Source organism: Dendronephthya gigantea, unplaced genomic scaffold (genome assembly GCF_004324835.1).
Source record: "Dendronephthya gigantea isolate DGI-Jeju-01 unplaced genomic scaffold, DenGig_1.0 000051F, whole genome shotgun sequence".
NCBI lineage: Eukaryota > Metazoa > Cnidaria > Anthozoa > Malacalcyonacea > Nephtheidae > Dendronephthya > Dendronephthya gigantea.
In genome coordinates, this window is record NW_021163061.1 from 542933 (window position 1) to 562312 (window position 19380).

Below are 19380 nucleotides of genomic sequence, written 5' to 3' on the forward strand. Positions count from 1 at the left end.
TGGGCTTAGGGTTAGATGGGTTCAGTAAATCCTAAATACGTGTTTCAAATCTTGAGATTAAGCTGGGATTGAGGTGAGGATTACATTTTAGATTAGGATTATGCCTTAGGTAGTGTCACACTTGCAATGCAATTCTACTCCTGAGGCATCTAAAGTTGTCAAATACGAATATTTTTTTGACATTTTTTGCACTGCAAGTTGCAAGGAAAATTGCATAGTGCAACAGCGCCTTGAGATTAGCTTTATGGTTGAATTTAGATATTTGCTGATTTTGCAACTGACCCCAGATAGCCAAAAACTTTGACTGAAAGTCCAAGAAAATATCCATCAAATTACACAGCACCATATTATATATTTTTCTACGAACGTAACTAATTTCTATTCACAATTTAGTATAAAAGTTTAAAAAAAAACAACATAAACACAAGCCTGTGATTTATGGTATTTACGTCCATGAATTAATTGGACAAAAATCGTTCCTGAAATGGCCGTGACTTTAGGCAGTATGGCCCGTATAACACGCTAAAATTATACATAATTATCATTGTTACGCTACACAGTAAAATTGACTGTTTTATAATGATCTAAACTTGGCTTATATATACGTGTACTTAAATTATACATGTAAAAATATGATTATGTACAAAAAAATTGTTGAAAACGCATACGCGTTTAGCCATTTTTTCTGTGAAATCCCGTGAATTAAAAACCCGAGTTGTAATATTATATTCTGGTTTGGACAAAAGAACAGTTGAACACGATATTCAGGCAAACTTTCGCTTGCCAGCTCTCAACAACTCTTCTGTGCCATGCACGAAAGGATCAAATTATTAAGGCCTGTTTTGCAATGCTTTTTGAACAAAGTTAAAGTTTTTAGGTGACAAATTTTAGGTAGTTTTCGAATTGGTCTTGTCAATCATTCGTTTTTACAAAGTCGAAAGTCCCATTCATGATAAAAAGCGACTTTCGTGATCAAAAAAAAAAAACGTAACACCTAATTTATGAAAAAAACCATGCAGAATTTTCAAATTGGTGACAGGACTCATTGCTAAAGGCATTCCTTTTGCATGCTAACATTCTTTTTCCAATAGCAGTTTGAGGTAAACATCTCGGGAACGTTTGTAAGAGTGAGCTGTGAAATATTAAACTAAATGAATTCAAATAAAGGTTACATACAAAAAAAGATCTCAAGGCCTCGAATTTTTTATGCGTCGAACCACATGCAAATCAGTTGAAAAAAACACAGGCCATAAACATATGGTTCGCATCATGAAAATTTCGACGAGTGAAATATCACCCTGATAGGTTAACCAATCCTTAAAGGATAGCTATGGCCTTAATTGATGCTTTAACCATGATATTACCTAGATTACCTAGCTAATCGTACTAAGCATATCCCGTGTCACGTTAGCTATAAGCTTAACGTAATTTATTGACTTCCTCAGCCTCTTTATACTGAGTGTCATTTTGGAAAAAGTCTTTCAGTTGCCAAGCGAGAGTCTCGAATGTAGGTCGTTCCTCAGGAGCGGCGGACCAGCATTTTAACATGATGGCGTACAGCTTTTCCGGCACTTTGTTCGGTTTTGGCATCCTGTACGTTGTATCAGCAATTTTCCGTATAACCTGGTCGAAACAAAACACATTTAGTTAGTCAAACGATGATTGTAGCTACCTACGACGACCCTTGCGAAAATTTAGGTCAATTTCGCTTGCAAAAGTGTTGGAAAAGTTCAAACTTTGTTGAAGTGCTTTACTTCCATGAGCAAAAACGCCAAAAGTGAATTTGTCGGGGAAGCAAAGTTGCATCATCTTACCTCAGCGTTGTTCATTCCAGGATAGGGAATCCTTCCGAAGGTCGTTATTTCTGTTAGCAAAATACCGAAGGACCAAACGTCGGATTTTATCGAGAACTTGTTCTCGAGGCATGCTTCTGGCGCTGTCCACTTGATGGGAAACCGGGCCCCCTCGTGAGCTTCGTAAATGTCCTCCACGAGAACGCGAGACAGGCCAAAATCGGCGATCTTTACGACGATTCCATCGCCGACGAGGACGTTTCTCGCGGCCAGATCTCGATGGACGAAGCCGTGGGACTCGAGGAAAGCCATACCTTCGGCAACCTGTGCGGAGATATCTATCATCTTCGCCATATCCAGAACTTGGCGGCCCTCCCCGTGGAGAAACTCCAGAAGGCTGCCTTTGGTCATAAGCTCAGTGACAATGTATATCGGCTCCTCACGAGAACACACCGCATACAGTTGGACTAGTTTGGGGTGGATGAGTTTTTTCATAATTTCCGCCTCCTTCAGGAACGCCTCAGGCTGCATGGTGCCCTCTCGCAAGGTCTTGATGGCAACCTTGGTGGTTCCGTTCCACAGACCTTGCCACACCTCGCCGAAATTACCAGAGCCAAGCTTTTTGCTGAATTTCAATGCCGTGCGGTCTATCTCCCATTTGTCAACCATGTTGTACGAAAGACCAACAGTTTGCGGTTTCTCCAACTGTGTCAATAAAAAATTCTCAGGTTAGGGTAATTTTTCACTCAATTACTTCCACCAATCTAGTGACTATAAAGGGTGTCACCAGACATGAAAATTGAGGGCCTAGTGAATTATTATGCATACTTTTTCTGCATCACTTATTTCTTTCAGATTTTTCCTATGGTATGCAAACATGAATATATACATATAGCAATTATCTGTCTGGCAAAGGCCCTGATACTTTAAGCTGTAAACTTTAAACCTTGATGGTAAATATGGGCATATATCTTTGGGGGAGAGTTAACATTGCATGCACCATGGAAAATCCTGAATGATTTTACTCATCCGTGCTTCTAAACCCTTTAGCAGATATCAATATTATTATTTTACTTGTGTGAAAATCAAATATGAAAAAGCTGCAACGTACCTTGCTGCATGGCAAGCCAAGTTTATCGCACAAACCATCAGACTCCTTCTTATAATGCTCTACCAGATCTTGAAGAGTTGAAAACTCACTTCTTCGAGTGATGAAGTATCCTTGGTTACTGTCAAGGGCTCGTATTCGATAATGTTTCACGACATCACCATCCCGAACGGACAAAGCATAATTATTGCCTGCATTTTCGCTCTCTCGGATGAGAAATGCACCATGTCTATTTGCTGGGGAAAGCAAGAATTTCTGTGCCTCGACTCTAGATATTTTGCCATAGAACCAACTGGAAAACACAAAATGCTTCATGGTAAAAATGTCATGGTCGGTTCGAAAACAACTTATGGTACATTGTATACCACACAAGTAGAAGTGCACAGTTTTGTCAGAGCTGATATATTTTGTCACATTTCATAAGTAAACATCAACTGTTCCTTATGTAATTGTCAGAGTAATTAATTAAGGATGAATAACATCAAATCCTACCTGACATCTGAATTTTATGGTTCATTCAAACTTTTCCCACAAGAATCGTTTAGAACCGTAAGGATTCACAACACAAACTATTCTTGGGATATTTCGTAACGATTTATAAGAGAAATTTTCTGCTATTTATCAGTCAAATCAATTATCGATGGTTCGTAGCAATTTGATATTCCCAAATTCTTAGAACTTGAGGCATATTTCGGCAACTGCTGGGGATATTTTAGAAGCTACATTATAGGGGATCGGGGTCTTGAAATAACGTCAAACAATCCAAAAGTTCAAGGGAAAAAATTTACCGTAAGAATGCGATAATTGGTTCTTTCAATTATAATATAAAGTCGCCCTACAGGAAGTCGAAGCGAAAATTTCTCAAAGCACTTCAAAGTTGTTTATATCCCCGTGGGTTTCAAGCTAGCCAGGCGAAATGATGGATCTAGTATTTGTGTACAAATGTTCAAACTATCTACTTACTCTTCCGCCTCCAAAGTCTTAACTTCGGCAACATAATTGCTGGGAATGTACCCTTCTTTCCCGCTAGACCGTGATTTCGCCTGCCACCAATCGAACGCTGTGTTCTCCGGTTTCACTTCTAAATAGTCACCCTTTTTGAAAGTTAAATCTTCAGCGGTTCGGGCATCGTAGTCGAACAAGGCAACATACAAACGAACTCCGGCCGTGGGGCTTTTGGGAGGCTCTTTTTGAGGCACCGTCGGCAACGGTGGACGTGTCCTTTTTACCGGGCTTGCGTTAACATTCCCATGAGCAGAACTGCCATCGTTATTTGTAGTGATTTCCACCTGTCTTGGACTCACTTCAGGCGGTTGCTTCTGTTTTTGCTTTCCGGTACAATTTCCCATAGATTATATGAAAGGTTTATCGATCATTCAGCATAGAAAGCAGAGATTTGGCCTAAAATATAAAACCTTTTTGCCACCGTCAAAAATATTTCGGATCGCTTGTGTTGTATGTACACTTTCTTCCGGGTACGCGCATTCTTTCGTGACGACGCCTCACACGCGTGTGATGCGCGCGGGACCACGCGCACTTGCAGTGTCAGATGAACATCGTTGAAAGGGGGTTCATTTTAACAAAAAATATAGTTTTGTGGGGAAACTCCCATCTCATTTCCTTTAAACAAGGGTTTTTCTAGGAAAAGTCGCTCTCGAGTTCATGGAGATCCACGCAAAAATACTCGCCCCGCGGGACTGTGAAATAATCAAAAGGAAAATTGAGCGCATGCCTGGAAAGCGTGATTGGCCTCAAGTGCGACTTTCGATATTTTTCAAATTAAACGCATTTCATCGAGTTTAAAACGCTATCCGTTCAACCTTCCTCAATGTCAGTTAATCATTGCAGTACTGCTAGTCTGACTGAGTGCTGACTGTTGCTACTAATACACGCCTGACTAGTCTAGTACTTACTGCTTTGTAATGTTTTATTCAGTGTTTCACTTTCAACCTTCCTCATGTCAGTTGATCATTGCAGCATTGCTAGTCTGACTGAGTGTTCACTGTTGCTACTAATACAAGCCTGACTAGTCTAGTGCTTACTGCTTTGCAATGTTTTATTCAGTGTTTCACTTTCAACCTTCCTCAATGTCAGTTGATCATTGCAGTACTGCTAGTCTGACTAAGTGTTGACTGTTGCTACTAATACAAGCCTGACTAGTCTAGTACTTACTGTTTCACATTGCGCAATATTAGTTGGTTATTTCAGTTAATAAGCGCTCACGACAGCGACATCAGTTGATCTACCACAACAGGTACAAAGTCAAAATCATTTATTCTAACAGTATTTCATACAAAAATTTCAATTACGGTCAATTGTCAATGTTCAACCATTATAAAATATGTATATATATATATAATACCGCACATCTCAAATCTACATCTTAATCTTAAACCTTAATCATCCGACAAATTTAGCCACTGATATATATTAAGCGTACTTTTTAATAGTTCACCAAGAACCAAAGCTAATACAGGTTTCATTAAGAGTAATTAACGTCTAATTAAACTGTGATGCTTTACGCCATGCTTGAATGCTTCAGTCCTCGGGAGCGAGGCGTTACAGGCGGGAATAATTTTATGATCGGTAAATCCTAAATCCACGAATTTAATCCTTGACGTTTACATTGGGGTTAGGATTGGGTCTTATGTGGGTTGTTAGGATGAACTCTAATCTTTAATCTAATCTTAAATCCAACTCTAATCCTGTCCTAATCTCAAGGATTAAATTTGTACTTAGAATTTACTGAACATTGATTTGTTTTCCGACCGAGTAACTCGAGGTGTTCCGACTGGTTCCGAGTTGTTCCGCCATTTTCTGCCATAAACTAAACTGGCATTATATAGGTACATTCCCCCCTGACTCCGGGCGGATATTTAATTAATAGAGATCGTTTTATACACGGGTAATAAATCATTATAAAATTCATTTTAACGATATATGATAAAGTTCGAGAGAGTGTATGCATCTTACAAAAAACCTATCATTTAGTTTAACCAATCAGCATACAAGAAATAACTAAAAAAAGTCAACATAAGAGCGATACCTGAATTATTTAATTGTATTAACTTCGTCAGCCTCTTTATATTGGGTGTCATCACTAAAGAATTCGTCTAGTTGCCAGCTAAGAGTTTCAAACGTTGGACGATCGTCGGGTTCCTTTGCCCAGCATTTTAACATGATATCTTTGTACAACTTCGCCGGTGCATTTCCAGGCTTCGGCATTCTGTAATCTTCCTCCTCAATTTTCCGAATAACCTACAAAATATCAATGCGGAAAGTGAAATAGTATTCTGCAATAAGCTGTCGTGGTTTGTGTCTGAACTACCTGAGAAAGATATCTCAAACGTGGTGGTTCAGTGTAGGTAGTATTCTACAATAAACTGTCGTGGTTTGTGTCTGAACTACCTGAGAAAGATATCTCAAACGTGGTGGTTCAGTGTAGGTAGTATTCTACAATAAGTTGTCGTGGTTTGTGTCTGAACTACCTGAGAAAGATATCTCAAACGTGGTGGTCCAGTGTAGTTAGTATTCTACAATAAGCTGTCGTGATTTGTGTCTGAACTGCCTGAGAAAGATATCTCAAACGTGGTGGTTCAGTGTAGTTAGTATTCTACAATAAGCTGTCGTGGTTTGTGTCTGAACTGCCTGAGAAAGATATCTCAAACGTGGTGGTCCAGTGTAGTTAGTATTCTACAATAAGCTGTCGTGGTTTGTGTCTGAACTGCCTGAGAAAGATATCTCAAACGTGGTGGTTCAGTGTAGGTAGTATTCTACAGTAAACTGTCGTGGTAACGTGGTTTGTGTCTGAACTACCTGAGAAAGATACCTCAAACGTGGAGGTCCAGTGTAGGTAGTATTCTACAATAAACCTTACCTCATGGTTAGCCATTCCTGGGTATGGAATGCGTCCGTAGGTCACAAGCTCTGATATTAAGACGCCAAATGACCAGACATCAGATTTTGTAGAGAAAGCGTTGGTCAGGCAGGCCTCGGGCGCTGTCCACTTGATTGGAAATTTCGCGCCCTCGTGTGCAACGTATTCATCCTCAACAACAGATCGGCTCAGACCAAAATCGGCAACTTTTACGTTTACATTTTTGTCGACCAAAACGTTGCGCGCAGCCAAATCACGATGGACGTAGCCGTGTTTCTCCAGAAAGGCCATTCCCTGAGCAACCTGTGAGCAAAGAAAAAGTGGATTATTTTTAAAACCACTAGATTTGATCTCTTATTGATCCAACTTCTTTTAACCAGGATAGCTCTATCAGTTCTGAACTGTTCTTCCTAGAGGTCCAGGCAGTAAGGATCATCTCTTATTGATTCAGTGTTGCTACAGGAGGAAACCTAAACTAAACTACCTTTATTTACACTGGATAGCTCTATCAGTTCTAAACTGTTCTTCCTGGAGATCCAGTAAGGATCATCTCTTATTGATACAGTGTTACAATAAGGCCTCTTCTTGAAAATAACGTTAAGTATTAATACAGAGACGGTATTAAATCCCACCTGAGTTGCAATGTCTATCAATTTTGGCGTCTTCATTTGTTTTCCACTTGGTCCCCTGAGGTAATCTAAAAGACTACCATTTTCCATCAACTCTGTCACGATATATATTGGTTCCTCTCTAGAGCACACCGCAAACAGTTGAACCAGCTTTGGGTGAATCAATTTCTTCATAATCTCGGCCTCTTCCAAGAACTTTCCCGGCAACATCGTCCCTTCTTTCAGTGTCTTAATTGCAACTTTTGTTGTCTTGTTCCAAAGGCCCTCCCACACTTCACCAAAGTTACCTGCACCAAGCCTTGATTTGAAGGTTAAAGCGTTTCTATCAATCTCCCATTTGTCGGCCATGTTGTGAGATATGCCTTTAGTTTGAGGAACATCGATCTAAAGGAGGGAATATTTCATTAAAAAGAACCGCTTGGCAATGTTAAATAAAAGCAGGGCTGTCGCTAGAAGCTTAACTGGGCGGGGGGGGGGGGGGCATATTCATACAAACATGTTAAAAACGATAGCTGAAAAAAGAAATCAGTCAGGCATAAGACGAATGGAGGATCACCTCCTAGGTCCAGTACTGCTACACGAACAGATGTATTTGTGTCAAACTAGATTTATCAGTTCTAAACTGTTCTTCTTAGAAGTCCAGTAAAGATCATCTCTTATTGATCCAGTGTTACTACAGGAGGAAACCTAAACTGAACTAACTTTATTTATATTGTATAGCTCTATCAGTTCTAAACTGTTCTTCCTAGAGGTCCAGTAAGGATTATCTCTTATTTTTATCCAGTGTTACCACAGGAGGAAGGTGTAAAGTGTAAACAGACCTAACTTACAGATGTAACGGATTACTTAGACAAGCTTACCTTTTTACAAGGCGCAACAAGCCTACAACACAAACCCTCCGGTTCCTGAAGATAGAACTGCACCATGGCCTGCAGGCTTTCAAAATCATGATTCTTTGATATGTAAAACCCACCAGAATCCAACCTCTTTATTTTATAATGCCTGACAGCGTTCGTATCCCGAAGCGACAGAGCATAAGTGTTGGGTACAGACTCGCTTTCTCGGATGAGAAAAGATCCGTGATCATTTACGTCAGCAAGGAGCAACTTCTGTGTCTCCACTCGGCTAATCTTCCCGAAGTACCAACTGAAATGAAAGGAAAAAAATTTACTTTTATTTCAAAGTACTTTTGAGTGTGTTCACCAACTTTCCAGTTACGAGACCTAAGCTGTAAATCTTTCTGATTTTTGTAATGGGTTAACAAATGCATCAAATCTTTCTGAACACTACGTTATGTTCAGTTACCCACTTCACTTCAAGACTAGCAGTTAGAAACATTTACTTTTATTACTTTTATACGACGTGCAACAGAAGTGTTTATGTGGTAAAATTTATGGTTTATTTAAATGGTTAAATAAAATACTTCTGTGAAATATCTGCATAAATAAAATAATGATTTTATACAGAATTAAGAAAAAAATAAAAATTGCTTCATTACTTGTAGAATTTAAAACGATAGGGATATAACGTTTGGAATGTTTGGACATTCGTACGACACTGTGGCACAAATTAAGCGCGATTCTTTTCTCGATAACTGATTTATTTTGGGGGGATTTTTGTTCGCTCTCATATGGCTTTTCCTTTGAGAGTTCGTCCATGTATTTATGTACATACTGTATATTTCGTTCCCTAGCAGATGTCAGCAGGTCGCTTGCAACGTATGATAAATACGTAATATAATATATGACGGGTTATTTGGATAAGGAAAGAATACATATCAAAGAAAGACGGTAATTGATACACTTAGGTTGAAGAGTGGTCTTTCAACAGAGCGTTTTCGGGGTTTTTTGGCGACGAGAGCCGTCGACCCTTTTTTCTGAATACCTCTGCCACTTGCCTTAATCCATTTGAATATTGTAGCGCATGATTCAATAAGAACCGCCTAGAAAGTTGAGGAGGAAAAGGGGAGCCTGGCAAAAAGGGAAACTGGCTTTCTCAAATTAATAACATTGAACATTTATCCAAAAAAAATGAGAAAACGAAAATTGTTTCAAGAAGGTTGAGTTTAGGCGCATACAGTATCTTAGTGTTTCAAATAAGGTGGATGGCAACGTGCCCCAGTGCACCCTCCCCCAGTACCACAACGCTTATCAGCGGTCCAACCGTACCTACGAAATCAATAAAAAAAAACCCTACGAAATCAATAAAAAAAACCCCAGTGTAGTATTCCTCGCTGGACAAGAACAAGCTTTTACATAGAACATTTTTCACATTATTCTGAGCACGCCCCCACCGGTTATGGGGTGTTGAAAAAGAGAAGCTTTTCTGATATGAAAACAAAGGGCTATTAGCAATGCAGTTCACGCGCTACACGAATATATTAGTGTATCAAACTTGACACAATACAAATTATTCTCGTAAAAATTTCGCCACAAACGTGCGCGTTTATTATAGAACTATTGGGTTTGAAAACACGCAGGAGACTGTCTGTTATCTCAGCTTTGTGTTCGGCTGTTGTTAGGATGTATAATTAATATATTTAATAGCGTGACAAAGCAAAAAGAAAATAATTAAATATATCATTTTAACACGAACGGAAATAGCCTCGTCTAAACACAAATGATATTCATATAAGCATGCTTTAATGAAAATAACGTTTCGTTGAGCATCACAGGAGCGATGGATATGACTATTATCGATTAAATTCAGTGTAACATCGATGTGTTTGATGATGTAGGCAGCCGATATTCATGATACAATGCTATTTTCAACGATCAAGCGAGATTTGCAGAGCGAAGCCTTTGGCTTTGAGAGCCCGTGGGAGGTAGCGATAATGTATCAAAGAATATAGAATCGACCACGCGTATAAAATATAGTCGAATTTGAAGACAATTCCAATGATATTTACCGAGAGACGATAAAAGCCAGTATGTACTTACTCTTCTGCCTCCAGAGTCTTGACCTCTGCAACGTAGTTATTCGGAATATAGCCAGATTTTCCTGTCGAACGAGACGTTGCCATCCACCAGTCAAACTCACAGTTCTCCGGTTTGACTTCTAAAAAGTCTCCCTTCTGAAACGACAAATCTTCGTCCGTTCTCGCCTCATAATCGTACAGCGCTACAAAAACCTTGCCATCGTTTGTGTCCTGTGTTTCATCTTCCTTCGGAGATTGCGGTGGCGTTTTCTGAAGCACAAATTTTTCTCCATTCCCGTTCGCTTGGTCTCCGTCACCCCCATCTTGTTTTTCATCCTGCTTCGAGCTGCAACAACCCATGTTTAAATCGACCCAACGAAGGGCCCAAAGCGAGCGAAAAAAGATCTAATTCTTCGCTTTTTACAACGATTGCATTCGGCTTCCGGGTTTTGGCCGTGTAAGTTTTGAAACGGTGTCGCGAAATTTGACACTTGGGTTCGCCCCTTATACTCGAACCACTCTCGAACACAAGCTCTTCACATGAGCAAGGCTGATTGGTTCAAAATGTCGTGTTTGTTTTTGCGGTATGCGGAAATATTGTATTGGATAAAGAGGAAAGTATATTGCAAAGTGAATGTATATTGCTTTCGATGCATGATAATGATTATCTTAGTGGCGGCGAAGACTTTGAATCAGAAAGCTCTGAAGAAATCTATTCATCTACAGAAATTTTACACCTTCATCTTTGAAGCAAGAATCAGTCAGCTTAGGTTGCATGATGTTGCAAGTTGCAACCTAAGTTGTTGTGAACATTCACTTCGCAAAATGTTTCGGTTTGACAGATCTTACTCATGATATAATATCTGCCACATGTCTTTACTCAGGCATGCCGAGATTTGCCGTAGATTTTTCATGCAATTTGTCATTATACGTATGCACACTTTTGACGCAGTATATACCTTCCGGCCGACTGAACTGGCTAGCTATATTTCACCATTTCCACCACTGAATTTTGAAAGACAAGACGTCGGCGCTTTGCGATATTTCATCAGAGTTTCGCTTTAATCAATACTAGTTAATCGATCATTGCAATACTGCTTGTCCGACTGAATGTGGACTGTTGCTACTAATCTAGCCTGACTAGTCTAGTACTTACTGCTTTGCAATGTTTTATTCAGTGTTTCTCATTCAACCTTCCTCGATGTCAATTGGTCATTGCAGTACTGCCAGTCTGACTGAGTGTTGACTGTTGCTACTAATACTAGCCTGACTAGTCTAGCTAGTGCTTACTGCTTTGCAATGTTTTATTCAGTGTTTCTCTTTCAACCTTCCTCAATGTCAGTTGATCATTGCAGTACTGTTAGTCTGACTGAGTGTTGACTGTTGCTACTAATACTAGTCAGACTAGTCTAGTGCTTACTGGAATACTACTTTGCAATGTTTTATTCCGTGTTTGTCTTTCAACCTTCCTCAATGTCAGTTGATCATTGCAGTAATGCTAGTCTGACTGAGTGCTGACTGTTGCTACTAATACTAGCCTGACTAGTCTAGTACTTACTGCTTTGCAATGTTTTATTCAGTATTTCTCTTTCAACCTTTCTCAATGTCAGTTGATCATTGCAGTACTGTCGGTATGGCTGTGTATTACATTTGAGATTTCGGGATGATTCAGCCCTTAGAAAATTATACATGAGGTGCCAGGCTAGCCGACAAACCAAAGGTGCTATTCTAAGCGAGCTCCCCCTCCTTCCATTTTTTTAAAACCGGCCACCACGCACCACGTTTATCATCCTTCGTAGTTCCAGACGTTTAATATGAGATAAATAGAAGGATTTAATACGAAAAACACTTTGCAATCGATTACGACTGAATTGCCTGTTACCTAATTATATCAATAATATTTATGAAAAAGTTTAAAACATTGTCAAGTAAATGAATATATTAAAATCTCCATCATATTAAATATTTAAAATTATGTATTTATTATTTACAAACGCACAAGGAAACGTTTTAATACAAGAAGGAATAAATGTTGTTAGCTCTCATCATAGATAATCCAAAAGACAGATTCGGTGTCTTCTGGATTGTCTATGCTCTTATCAACTTTTGTCATGATCTTATAAACTCTTTTCCAACTCCCATCAACTCTCATCAACTCTCATCAACTTTTATCAACTCTTATCAACTCCCATCAACTCTCATCAACTCTCATCAAGTCTCATCAACTCTCATCCACTCATATCAACTCTTGTCAACTCTCATCAACTCTCATCAACTCATATCAACTCTTATCAACTCTCATCAACTCATATCAACTCTTATCAACTCTCATCAACTGTCATCAACTCTCGTCAACTCTTATCAACTCTTATCAACTCCCATCAAATCTCATCAATTCGTATCAAGTCTTATCAAGTCTTATCAACTCTCAACTTTCGTCAGCTCTGAACACTTCAAGTCTTTAATAGGATCTAGTTGTGGTAGTTGATGAGAGTTTCCCTCTTTGACTGTCACTGTCACCCTTTTGTCTTATTCGTTCGACCCTGTCGTAACTTCTGCTTGATCGATCAAAGCATTAAAATTGATGAAGCTGCCGTTGAAAATTTGAGCAGCGTTTTACTCCCAACATAAATGGCTAAAGGTTCCTTTTAACTTATTTGCTTTTCGATAGAGACTATTTTCTTTTATAGCTACATGGCTAATAAATTATTACAAAATTTTGCCCTAACAATATATGCTAAAGTTCTATGGAGCGTGTGTCTTATACGAACATAAAAACTATAAAACCATCATCGGTTTAACCACTCTGCCTAAAATCACGTGTCTATCACGATGCTATCATAAAGAGCGATACCTGAATTTAATTTGTATTAACTTCGTCGGCCTCTCTATATTGAGTATCGTCATCAAAGAATTCATCCAGTTGCCAGCTAAGAGTTTCAAATGTTAGACGATCTTCAGGTTTCTCTGCCCAACATTTTAACATGAAGCCATTGTACAACTTATCCAAAACATTCCTAGGTTTAGGCATTCTGTAACCTTCCCCAATTCTTTTGATAACCTACAAAATATCATTGTGGGAAGTGAAGAAATATTATTCATTCTGGGAAGGCCAATGCAAGTAGTCTGGCTATGCAAGTATGAGATTAACTTCAGCTGGTTAGAAAAACGTAGTATTATTCTACAATGACCATTTGTGGAGTGTAAATCTATATGAACTGCCCGAATGTGAATTTACATACAACATCACGGCCAAAATGGTCAAACCGGTCATATTTTGAATTGAAATAGAGTATTTCTTGAAAATAAAGCGGTGAAACTGCATTTTCCGTGCTAGGCAGATGTAAATAACGATATACTTGAATTCAGAGTTACTGAAACACTGTGAAATACCAATAATCTGTCTGTACTGAAATTCAACAGGACTGGTCTGACCGTTTTTACCGTATAACGGAAAGCGCCCTGGGTGAATGTTTCACGAAGTTTGATTGGCTCGATAGTTTTGTGGAGCCAATCAAATTTTATGTAACATAAGACTTTCCGCGATTGGCATCATTATATTGATTTAGATAAGATGCGGGAGAAAATATTTTTAGGTAAAACAAAACATCATTTACAAAATTCTGGCAGAATCTGCTGCGTCCCCCACCCCCCCTGCCGGCTATCTCCACCACAGCGCGGACATTTTATTAATGCCCAAGAAATTTTTCGTGTTTATTGGTACAGACGAATGATGATCCTTTCGTGATAAAACCTACCTCGTGGTTGCTCATTCCTGGGTATGGAACTTGGCCATAGGTCACGAGCTCATATATTAAAACACCGAATGACCAGACGTCAGATTTTGTTGAAAAGGCATTCTTCAAAATGGCCTCGGGCGCTGTCCACTTGATTGGAAATTTCGCGCCGTCGTGTGCAACGTATTCATCCTCCACAACAGATCGACTCAGACCAAAATCGGCAACTTTTACGTTTTCATTTTTGTCGACCAAAACGTTGCGCGCAGCCAAATCCCGATGGACGTAGCCGTGTTTTTCCAAAAAGGCCATACCTTGAGCAACCTGCGGGAAAAGAAAAGGTGGATGGCTTGATTAGTGTTCCCTGTAGAAAGAGGTTGAGAATGAATCATTTCTTATTTATCCTAAACTAATTAAACTTTATTTATGCTGGATAGCTCTATCAGTTCTAAACTGTTCTTCCTAAAAGTCGAGTAAGGATCATCTCGCATTGATCCAGTGTTTGTTATTCCTCAGGAGGAAACCTAAAATTAACTAGTTTATTTGTACTGGATAGCTCTATCAGTTCTAAACTGTTCTTCATAGAGATCCAGTAAGGATCATCTCTTATTGATCCAGTGTTACTACAGGAGGAAACCTAAACTAAACTAATTTAAACTGGATAGCTTTATCGGTTCTAAACTGTTCTTCCTAGAGATCCATTGATGATGAATCAAATAGTTTCACAACGTAAGGTTCTTATTGAGAAATCAAATATCAGGAGGGTATTAAGTCCTACCTGAGTCGCAATGTCTATCAACTTCGTCATTTTCAAAAGTTTTCCCTTTGGTCCCCTGAGGTAATCTAAAAGACTACCATTTTCCATCAACTCTGTCACGATATATATTGGTTCCTCTCGAGAGCACACTGCGTACAGTTGAACCAAACGTGGATGAATCAATTTCTTCATCATCTCGGCCTCATCCAAGAAATTTTCTGGCTCCATCGTCCCTGCTTTCAATGTCTTAATTGCAACTTTTGTTGTCTTGTTCCAAAGGCCCTCCCACACTTCACCAAAGTTACCTGCACCAAGCCTTGATTTGAAGGTTAAAGCGTTTCTATCAATCTCCCATTTGTCGGCCATGTCGTGAGATATGCCAATAGTTTGAGGCACATCGATCTAAAAGAGGGAATATCTTTAACAAACAAAACTATTTGACTACGTTGAATAAAATTAGCTAAACATATATATGAATACTAGAAATAAATGAAATCCAGTTTTACAACGCCAAGTATTTGGATTATATGAAGAACAATTAATTTGTTTCAAGGCATATCTATCAGTTCTAAACCGACCTTCTGCGAAATCCAGTAAGGATCGACTCAGGTTTACTACAGGAAAAAAAATTAAATAATAAACTCTGGCTAATTATAGCTAAGCTTACCTTTTTACAAGGTTCTCCAAGTCTACAACACAAACCCTCAGGATTTGCAAGATAGAACTCAACCAAGCTCTGAAGGCTTTCAAAATCACGGTTCTTGGAAATGAAATATCCGCCGGAATCCAGCCTCTTTATTTTATAATGTCTCACGGGGGTTGTCGGCGAGCCTGCCGTATCGCGAATGGACAAAGCGTAGGTATTGGGTGGGTTCTCACTTTCTCGGATGAGGAAAGATCCATGATCATTATGGATGAGCAATTTCAACGTTTCCGCTCTGCTGATCTTCCCAAAGTACCAACTGAAAAAAACAGAATATTTTTACATTTTCTCAAATAACTCATGAGATCGTTGGCAAGTTAAGGATCTTTCCAAATTCCACGTACGAGTTAAAATCTTGCATCCTTTTTATTTTTGTGAATTTCGACCAATGAGATCACAAATGTATGCAAAATCTTACGGAGAACTATAAGTTCTGAGCGAAGTTAGTTTTTGCGTGTTTTTTTTTCTTGACATGCTAAAATTAATTTTTGCTTGTTTTTGCATGTTTTTGCAAAGCTTTCCCTGTGAGAGAGCTGGTGGATTTTTTTGTATACATATTTCTGCGGCGGTGAGACCCTCAGGGTCAGAGGCATTGCCCCAAAGAGACGTAGGAGCCTAAAAGCCCATCAAATATAGTCAGTAGTCTCTAGGCGAAGGCCCCCGGTCGAAACGTCGAGAAGTGTTTTTGCCATCTTAGGCAGTTGTTATACCATATTTGATGTGAAGTTGTTAAGGCCGTAGCCTGCAACGCAGACTATATATTGGATATAGTCTGCGTTGCAGGCTATTAAGGCCGGCAGAGGCCGCGGAAGCATGTCAAAAGTGGGGGGGCACTGACGAAAAGGGGCAATATGTATACTCGATCGCGTGTCACGCACATAGGCGATCATCAGACTATATATATATATATATATATATATATATATATATATATATATATATATATATATATATATATATATATATATATATATATATATATCCCCTAAACCACCACAGATAGGAATCAAATGCAGATTATGCAGATGTTACACAAATTAGAACAAAAATTTAATTGGTTAAATGTAACTTTATTGAAATTTTCCAAAATATCCAACTCCTTTTTTGTTTTTGAGAACGAAGTCTTTAGCAATTAACTTTAAATCTAGTTTATCGGTTCTTGTTTTGTTTACTGGCATAGTCATAAGGTTGCAGTAGCGTGCTTCCGTCATCGTGCTCCTTAGATACGTTTTCACGACGAATATTAGGCCAGTTAAACAGAAGGCAGTTGGGCACTTTATTTCTTAAAATTAAAAAGGGCACATTCATCTCAGAAAAAATGGGAAAATCATTTCAGAAAAAGGCACTTTTACGTCTAAAAAAGGGCACATTTTCCCCTTGCACGAAAAGTGGGGGGGCATCTGCCCCCAATGCCCCCCCGGTTCCGCGGCCTCTGAAGGCCGGTTCATACGATCTAATTTTGTCGGATCCAATCCACTTCCTGACGTATATGGAATGTAGTTTGTTATTGATAAAACAGTACTGGATTGGCTTCAGTGGATTTGCTGCTGATATGCATTGCAAGTCAACGGACTATAAAACATCCATCGAATGTGAACTGGATCCAACAAAATTGGATCGTGTAAACCTGTGTAAACAGACCATTAGAAGACGCGGTACTTCCTGGTTTTATCGAAGTGACGCTCTGGCACAACATTCCTGTCGGCTGTTCAAAAACACCACCAACTTTTTAGACCATTTTTCATTCTATTCAGCTCGGCAAGCCATCCCGTTCGTATGGGATTTTGAAAAGGACAGCTTGTCTCGTACGTAAACAAAGAACTATTGGAAATTTGCCCGGCACGACAGAGGATATTTGGGTGTCAAACATGACACTTAACAAATTATCATTGTATGAAATCAATTTCAACATGTGTAGGCCGTTAAACAAATATAAAATAGATTTGAGGATGTGCAGAACATGTTTGTTATGTAATTTTCGAGTCGACTGTTAATTCTCACCACAAAGAACCACAGAACCTACGATATTTGCCCAGACACGAAGCAAGAATACTTACTCTTCTGCCTCCAGAGTCTTGACCTCAGCAACGTAGTTATTCGGAATATAGCCAGATATTCCTGTCGAACGAGACGTTGCCATCCACCAGTCAAACTCACAGTTCTCCGGTTTGACTTCTAAAAAGTCTCCCTTCTGGAACGACAAATCTTCGTCCGTTCTCGCCTCATAATCGTACAGCGCTACAAAAACTCTGCAATCGTTTGGTGGACGTACTATGGTGCTTAAAGATGGGTCAGTTGGCAGCGGTGGAATATCAAACATATCAGTTTGTCCATTGACTGGAATCCCAGGCGTTTCGCCTATTGTCTTCTTATTTTCTTCAATCTCTGGCTTAGGACAGCAACAACCCATGTTTAATTCGATCAAACGAATCGTCAAAAGCGAGCAAAAAAGATCTAATTCTTCCTCCTTTGCGACGATTGTATTTGGGCTTCCGGGTTTGGTGTAGTTCTGAACAGGCAGGACAGCGTAGCGAAATATGACACTAGATTTTTTTTATCTTATTCGAACATCATTGGATTACATTCACAGAACAGACTGTTGTTGAGTTGTTCCGTCTGACTGAGCAGCTTTCAGTCACCATCTAGACAATCCAGAGCTCACCGCATTGCGGTATTTTACCAGTGGTTCGAATGTTCCGTTACAGCCTTTCTCAAAACAAATTGATCGATGATTACATTGCACTGCTTTGTAATGTTTTATTCAGTGTTTATCTTTCAACCTTCCTCAATGTCAGTTGATCATTGCAGTACTGCTAGTGTGACTGACTGAGTGTTGACTGTTGCTACTAATACTAGCCTGACTAGTCTAGTACTTACTGCTTTGCAATGTTTTATTCAGTGTTTCTCTTTCAACCTTCCTCAATGTCAGTTGATCATTGCAGTACTGCTAGTCTGACTGGGTGCTGACTGTTGCTACTAATACTAGCCTGACTAGTCTAGTACTTACTGCTTTGCAATGTTTTATTCAGTGTTTCTCTTTCAACCTTCCTCAATGTCAGTTGATCATTGCAGTACTGCTAGTCTGACTGGGTTCTGACTGTTGCTACTAATACTAGCCTGACTAGTCTAGTACTTACTGCTTTGCAATGTTTTATTCAGTGTTTCTCTTTCAACCTTCCTCAATGTCAGTTGATCATTGCAGTACTGCTAGTCTGACTGAGTGTTGACTGTTGCTACTAATACTAGCCTGACTAGTCTAGTACTTACTGCTTTGTAATGTTTTATTCAGCGTTTCTCTTTCAACCTTAATCAATGTCAGTTGATCGTTGCAGTACTGCTAGTCTGAATGAGTGTTGACTGTTGCTACTAATACTAGCCTGACTAGTCTAGTACATACTGCTTTGCAATGTTTTATTCAGGGTTTCATTTTCAACCTTCCTCAATGCCAGTTGAAATTTACATGCAAAAATTCATTTTAACGATATATGGATGTTGAAGTTCTCAAGAGCCTGCGTCTTACAAACGGTAGAATCATAAATGGTTCAACCCATGAGCGTGCTAACAACATGAAGTGTCTATTACGATGCACTTGTTTTAAATTAGACCTGAATTATTCAATCGCATTTAATTCTAAATATCTCGGGGTCCATCCTTTGGTTCTTCCACTCAGTAGGGTCTTCAAAGACTTCATCTAGTTGCCAGCTAAGAGTTTCAAACGTTGGACGATGGTAAGGTTCCCTTTCCCAACATTTTAACATGATATCTTTGTATAATTTCTCCGGAGCATTCTTAGGTTTCGGCATTCTGTAATCTTCCTCCTCAATTTTCCTGATAACCTATACAAAATATCAATGCATGG

The 19380-nt window shown here is 39.1% G+C and overlaps 3 protein-coding genes across 3 annotated transcripts; all 3 read right to left on the reverse strand.

The window, feature by feature from the left end:
- Positions 1-332: 332 nt before the first annotated feature.
- On the reverse strand, positions 333-4354 carry LOC114528882 (tyrosine-protein kinase SRK2-like). Its single transcript, XM_028550610.1, has 4 exons — positions 3865-4354; positions 2905-3193; positions 1815-2498; positions 333-1623 (listed from the first exon to the last, which is right to left on the reverse strand). Exons 1-4 carry the CDS (start codon positions 4248-4250, stop codon positions 1420-1422), a joined length of 1563 nt encoding a protein of 520 aa, XP_028406411.1. The 5' UTR covers positions 4251-4354; the 3' UTR covers positions 333-1419.
- A 1365-nt stretch (positions 4355-5719) lies between these two features.
- LOC114528885 (tyrosine-protein kinase SRK2-like) lies at positions 5720-10848 on the reverse strand. The gene is made up of 5 exons (XM_028550612.1): positions 10347-10848; positions 8268-8553; positions 7411-7791; positions 6779-7081; positions 5720-6159 (listed from the first exon to the last, which is right to left on the reverse strand). Exons 1-5 carry the CDS (start codon positions 10682-10684, stop codon positions 5953-5955), a joined length of 1515 nt encoding a protein of 504 aa, XP_028406413.1. The 5' UTR covers positions 10685-10848; the 3' UTR covers positions 5720-5952.
- Positions 10849-12635: 1787 nt separating this feature from the next.
- On the reverse strand, positions 12636-18146 carry LOC114528884 (tyrosine-protein kinase SRK2-like). Its single transcript, XM_028550611.1, has 5 exons — positions 17579-18146; positions 15486-15780; positions 14840-15220; positions 14083-14385; positions 12636-13385 (listed from the first exon to the last, which is right to left on the reverse strand). The coding sequence occupies exons 1-5, from the start codon at positions 17929-17931 to the stop codon at positions 13185-13187; spliced, it is 1533 nt and encodes a 510-aa protein (XP_028406412.1). The 5' UTR covers positions 17932-18146; the 3' UTR covers positions 12636-13184.
- Between the last annotated feature and the right edge of the window lie 1234 nt (positions 18147-19380).

Bases quoted from the DNA above. Each gene is read 5' to 3' on its own strand.
- LOC114528882 (XM_028550610.1), bottom strand. From the start codon at position 4,250: ATGGGAAATTGTACCGGAAAGCAAAAACAGAAGCAACCGCCTGAAGTG. The intron at 3,194-3,864 runs GTAAGTAGATAG...TGTGTTTTCCAG, and splicing joins AAGACTTTGGAGGCGGAAGA to TTGGTTCTATGGCAAAATAT. The intron at 1,624-1,814 runs GTAAGATGATGC...TGTTTCGACCAG, and splicing joins CTGGAATGAACAACGCTGAG to GTTATACGGAAAATTGCTGA.
- LOC114528885 (XM_028550612.1), bottom strand. From the start codon at position 10,684: ATGGGTTGTTGCAGCTCGAAGCAGGATGAAAAACAAGATGGGGGTGAC. The intron at 7,792-8,267 runs GTAAGCTTGTCT...TCCCTCCTTTAG, and splicing joins TTGTTGCGCCTTGTAAAAAG to ATCGATGTTCCTCAAACTAA. The intron at 7,082-7,410 runs GTGGGATTTAAT...CTTTGCTCACAG, and splicing joins TGATAGACATTGCAACTCAG to GTTGCTCAGGGAATGGCCTT.
- LOC114528884 (XM_028550611.1), bottom strand. From the start codon at position 17,931: ATGGGTTGTTGCTGTCCTAAGCCAGAGATTGAAGAAAATAAGAAGACA. The intron at 15,221-15,485 runs GTAAGCTTAGCT...TCCCTCTTTTAG, and splicing joins TTGGAGAACCTTGTAAAAAG to ATCGATGTGCCTCAAACTAT. The intron at 14,386-14,839 runs GTAGGACTTAAT...CTTTTCCCGCAG, and splicing joins TGATAGACATTGCGACTCAG to GTTGCTCAAGGTATGGCCTT.